The sequence below is a fragment of the Nannobrachium achirus genome (genome assembly GCF_963921795.1).
Source record: "Nannobrachium achirus genome assembly, chromosome: 15".
Lineage (NCBI taxonomy): Eukaryota > Metazoa > Chordata > Actinopteri > Myctophiformes > Myctophidae > Nannobrachium > Nannobrachium achirus.
The window spans coordinates 47,235,562-47,241,214 of NC_137822.1; the positions used below are offsets into that span (position 1 = coordinate 47,235,562).

At 40.9% G+C, this 5,653-nt stretch overlaps 1 protein-coding gene across 1 annotated transcript in view; it reads left to right on the forward strand.

Annotated features, from left to right (window-relative positions):
* sgtb (small glutamine rich tetratricopeptide repeat co-chaperone beta) overlaps positions 1–2,802 on the forward strand; it is a 19,373-nt gene extending 16,571 nt beyond the window's left edge. The window contains exons 10-11 of the mRNA XM_080743798.1: positions 1–10; positions 1,036–2,802. The exon at positions 1–10 is cut by the window's left edge and continues 74 nt beyond it. Coding sequence (XP_080599924.1) covers positions 1–10; positions 1,036–1,147 — 122 coding nt within the window. The 3' untranslated portion in view covers positions 1,148–2,802. The remainder of the gene's footprint in view (positions 11–1,035) is intronic.
* The last annotated feature ends 2,851 nt before the right edge of the window (positions 2,803–5,653 follow it).

Here is a 5,653-nt window from a genome sequence, read left to right on the forward strand (position 1 = left end):
TGATTGAAGCGTGAGTAGAGGAACTACTACACTTAAGGCCCTTTTCCATCGGCAGCGATAACGATGACGATAGCCATAAAATATCACAGCGATAATTATGCCTTCACATTGATGTCCGATAAAGTTATCGGACATCAATGTGAAGAGGCGCCAATTAACAGCCGCTGATCGCGCAGAGCGCACCTCGAGCTGTTTGTCAGAGACACAGTTCCATATCACTGTGATCTTAAAACACATCTGGTGCCAACCCCGAGTTTCCCGAGTTTGTATTGATACCAACGCTGTGCCAACCCCGAGTTTCCCGAGTTTGGGCCGTTTTTGAAAAAAAAAATTTTTTTTTTTTTTCAAAAAAAGATTTTTCAAAAAAAAATTTGGGACCTCCAGAAATGTATTAGGCATGATCGCGATCGCGAAATTGCATGTTTAACCCCCATACCAACCCATTCTTTCAAACATGGCAGCCATGTTTGTTTACATCTGAAGAAAACATAATGGCCCATAAATCATGAATGCCTGAACGGATTTCCAAGCGGATTTTTTTGTTTGAAAGCTGTGAACAGCATCTACACACGTGGTGCATCATCTAGGCATGGGCGTGCACTTTTTACACAATTGCACAATTACATGGAAGTCTATGGTAACCATGGCAACGCGAGACATTGAAGAGAAAAAATCATTGCAACATAAGTGTTAACCACATCGTTGTTGATCCTAACGATGTAGTTGTCGGCTATCGTTGTCTGTATCGGTGTTGGGTGGATGCTGCCGATCCACTTCAATTGAAAACCCACTTTTTTAAATCGTTATCGTCATCGTTATCGCTGCCAGTGGAAAAGGGCCTTAAGTCTTATTTATATACTTTTTTCTGCAGTTTTGTTAAACCAATATTTGCTTAGATTTACCAGGGAACCACTGCCCTATATCACATGGCCAAAACAGACACCAAGTTGAACCTTTCTCTCTCTCTCTCTCTCTCTGTCTGGCTTCTCTGTATCTCTCTGTCTCTCTCTCTGTCTCTCTCTCACTCTCTCCCAGAGGCCAACAGTTTGCCCAGCAGATCCAGCAGCAGAACCCAGAGCTGATAGAACAGTTGAGAAACCACATCCGCAGCCGTTCCTTCAGCGGCAGCGCCGAGGAGCACTCATGAGAACACCCCAAATGTGAAGAGATATCACTGAACGATATACAAATAACATCCTTTTTTTCCCTTTAAAAATTCCAGTTATCACGTTTTCTACCAGACTAAAAGACAAAATGCATGCTCCTTTCCGGACATCGGATCAAAACATAAAAAAAAAAAAAAAAAACGGACTCGGATATTTCAGAGTCGGAGAGTTCTGAGAGAAAAGTTCTGAGGCCGGGCCATCGGAAGTTCGGAATTACGCCGATTTGTAGTCATATCGTCCTCCTTTTCCGAAAAAAAAAGAAAACGTTCGGAAGGAGCATGTATCTGCGCTTAAGGCGGCGACCCTATACAACGTGATTACGTGATCTCTGTAGCCGTTTTGTTCACCTCACAACCGCGGCGTAACGTTTATTATACTGTAGCTGCACTGAACAGACAGACCACAGCGTGTGGATGGGACTGAAGGCACTTTAAAAGCGTGAGAACTTAAGGAGGGCTTTGGGGAGACTAAGAGCCACGCAGAGAGGATTCTAGACAGGCAGAACGATATAGGAGAGCATGACATGTTTCATAATAGACCAGAGGTTTTCAAACATTTTCTTTTTACTGTTTTAATTTCAAGTACCGCCATATAACTCTCAGAGTTACAGACCCTGTAAAGGCAGTACAAACGGTTCTCAAACCTTTTCAAGTCAAGGACCCCTGAATAGACCCCCATCTGACAAAGTTTTTTGTTTAACTTTAATAACTTGTTTAATATAGTTTAATTTCAAGTACCGCCATATAACTCTCAGAGTTAGACAGTTAGTTAGTAGTGAAGGCAGTAGTAGTTCTCAAACCAAGTCAAGGACCACCGAAGTGATATGTATTTGGCCGTGGACCCCCATCTGATAATGTTTAGTGCCAGGGGACCGAACCTCCAGAAGAGAAGATTTCTGTTAAAAAATGACAAAATGATTCTACATTTTCTTACATAGCAGATGTACAAGCTTGCACCGTACTTTGAGAATTTCACTGACGTAGAAACAAAAACACCAGAATAAGTTGTTTTCAGGTCCGCTAATATTTCCTTATCCTGGGATCTGTGTCATTTTGGGCGCTCGTAGCGCGACTCACGAGACTAAACCAATTGATTCGCATGACGTGTGGTGAATGAAAGCAATGCGACGCCAAACGCAAACCACCGTTTCTTTTCATTGTTTCTTGGTGACGCGAGGTTATGGTTGAACCGGTTCATTTTGACAGGTTAAGGTTGAACCGGTTCATTTTGACAGGATTGTGTATTTTATATTTGTGGCCGTTTTGTGTCGAGGTTGGTAAAAACACCGCCTTGCTCGTGTATACTTCATGATTCCTGTCAGGTTTTTCAAGAAAAAGAAGAAAACAGTGAAAGAAATGTTTCTATTGAACGCTCACATGCTACACACAGCATTACCTTTAAAATGTGCCGTGATATTTCTGGTTAAAAGAAGAAGTGTTAAATATCTCTGTATTGTGATAGTAATCATTGCTATAGAGCATACATGGGCAACTGGCGACCCGGGGGCCACATGCGGCCCCCACCTTCGCTTAATGCGGCCCGCAGGTTAATACCGGAATACTGATATATTATTGATTTCAGCTGTGTCAATTCCAAACATGACCTGCTTTAATTCCGTCAGTCTATATTAGTAGCTTAATGACTACGTAGTATAGTGTCTAGTGTCCAATGTATTTGTATTTAAGTTCATACATTTAACATGAGTATATAACTAAATGCGTTTGAAATAAAATCAAGATGTAACATTTCAGGATTCCAATTAAAAAATAACAAAAAAGTATTCACGATTCCAATTCAACTGCGATGCGTTTTGAGCTTGTAGATCACCTATTTTTGCTTCTTTTGTATGAGATACTAGAATGACAAATTAGGACGTAGCAATATGCAATGTGGCCCTCTGGAGTGAAGGTGGAAATATAGTGGCCCTCTCCAACATCAAAGTTGCCCACCCCTGATATAGAGTGTCTGTTCAGTAACATAAGTCTCTCCCCTGTCTTTCCAGCTCTTTGGTAAACACAGAATACTTCTTTCACGTCGGGATACCGAATGCATCCAATCTGGTGAGAGAACTATAAAACAGGATACAGGATAAACAAGTGAAATTGGAAGTGGTGGAAACTAAAAAGGGTTACAATTCCAAACATGCAAACATGACCCGCTTTAATTACCTCAGTCTATATTAGTAGCTTTGTGGCTAGTACTAGTCCTTTTTTTATGCCCAATGTATTTGTATTTAAGTTCATAAAGTTAACATAAGAACATAATGCATTTTAAATGAAATAAAAACTGTGCCCGGGGGTGTGCGACGAGGGATTGAATGTAGGAGTCTCAGTCAGAAGTAATGTAGGAGAACCCAGACTGGTGCCCGCTGGGCAGAACAGTCACCATGTCCAGTTGTGCAATACCCGTTGTATCCGTCTGTATGGCTGGCACTCTTTTATGCCCATATATGGTGTTCCGTGTCCAGACCAGTCTGTGATGTCATCTCCAAATTTGGGCACTGTAGTGATGTCAGTCAGTGATGTCAGTTTTGACTGTATATGCATTGTGGAGTGAGTGTGAAAATACAGTGGCCAAAGTCACCCACCCCTGCTCTTTACTGTAGCAATGATTACTATCCACAACATAGAGCTATTACCTTTTGATAAAACAAAAATAACATTGTTTTAACCAGAAATATCACTTAAGGTGGTTGCACACTGCTGCGTTTTTCGTTGCGAAATGCGTTTTTCAGGGCAAGGAGAGAGAGAGAGATAGAGAGAGCAAGGGACAGAGTGGTGCGCGAAACGGACGGCAGAGTGCAAACGTGACTGACATAACGTGAGTTTGATTTTTTTATTTGCGTGCTCCGAAATTCACTCCGATATTCGGCCCGAAAAACGCAGCAGTGTGCAACCAGCTTTACACTACCTTTAACTCTTTTTCTCATGCATTGCATTGTATAAATGTTTTTTTTTCTCTATCGAATTTCTTATGTTGTTTGAACAGAGCGTTGAATCCTTGAAACAGATGGAAATAATTCACTTTAATTACTGAATGCTAATTTATATTCCGACCAGACTTTGTGTCACTGTAGAAGAAGAGCGATGTTTGCAACCAGAATCATGTTATTATTGCACTTTATAGCGGACGTTACGTCGATGCCATTATTGCCCTTTTTTGCCTCTATTTCCTTAATGCTCGTTGACTATTAGCGTAGAACAGTGGTTCTCAACCTTTTCAGGCCGCGACCTCCACAGTAATCATATTTCAACTGGGGACCCCCCCACCCTGACAAGCACTTGTAGGAGTTGGCATTACATTTAGTTTGACTCGATCTGTTCCGTTGCGAAAATAGCCGATCTATATGCTCACAACGTTGTGAGCATGTAGATCTGCTATTTTCACAATTTATTCCTCTAATATTTGACAATTTCACCAATGTTTGACCAGAGGTTTTAAAAAGGTCTTTGAAGTCCTTAAATTGTCACTCTAGAAATGTGCAGATACCCTCTATAAATTAAAATGTATGTTGGTCTGTTTACTGTTGTGTGAGAAAACAATATTTCACATTAATTAAGCTAATCATCTGGGGACCCCTAAAATAATTCGGGGGACCCCCCTGGGGGTCCCGGCCCCAGGTTGAGAACCACTGGACTATAGTGTATAGAACTGGCTCAGAGGAGAGGGTTGGTTTTTTGCATGCTCTGAAATAAAATCTGATATTTGTAGCCGAGATGCTTTTATGGAAGCCAATCGATTATGCTAGAGCGGCTTTGTTTTGTCTAAAACATGTCAATAAATGTCTTACAGTTGAACCGTTTGTTGTCATCTTCAATGTACATCTCACTTTTCCTTTTTAGTTTCGGGACATTTCCTTCAATTTTGTTTTCTTTACAAAATAATGTCAAATCTTATGTCTTATGATCGATCAACTCCAGTACTTGAGCCATGGTATAGAGACTACTGGTCAGTGGTGTAAAGTAAGTAACATTTACTTAAGTAAAGTACTTAAGTACTATTTTAATCTACTTGAGTATTTCCAATTACCAATGCTTTTACTTCTACTCCACTACATCTCGGTTCCAAATACTGTATTTTTACTCCACTACATTTATTTGGGGCGGCATAGCTCAGGGGTAGAGAAACCGTTATTAGAGCACGAAGGGTTCCCAGTTCGAATCCGGGCTCCCCGAGTTAATGTCGAAGAGTCCTTGAGCAAGACTCTGAACCTCTAGTTGCTCCCGGTGAGCAGGTTGGTGCCTTGCATGGTTTCCTCTGCCATCGGTGTATGAATGTGTGTATGAACGAATGGGTGAATGTAATGCACAATCTATGTAAAGCGCCTTGGATAAAAGCGCTATATAAATGCACCATTTATTTGAAAACTTTAGTCACTTTGCAGATATAAGTGATATTATTATAAAACATACATAAAACACTTTAGCCCTATTCTACAGTGGCCTATCTACAAGCTGTTGTGAGCGTGTAGATCTGGTATTGTCAAA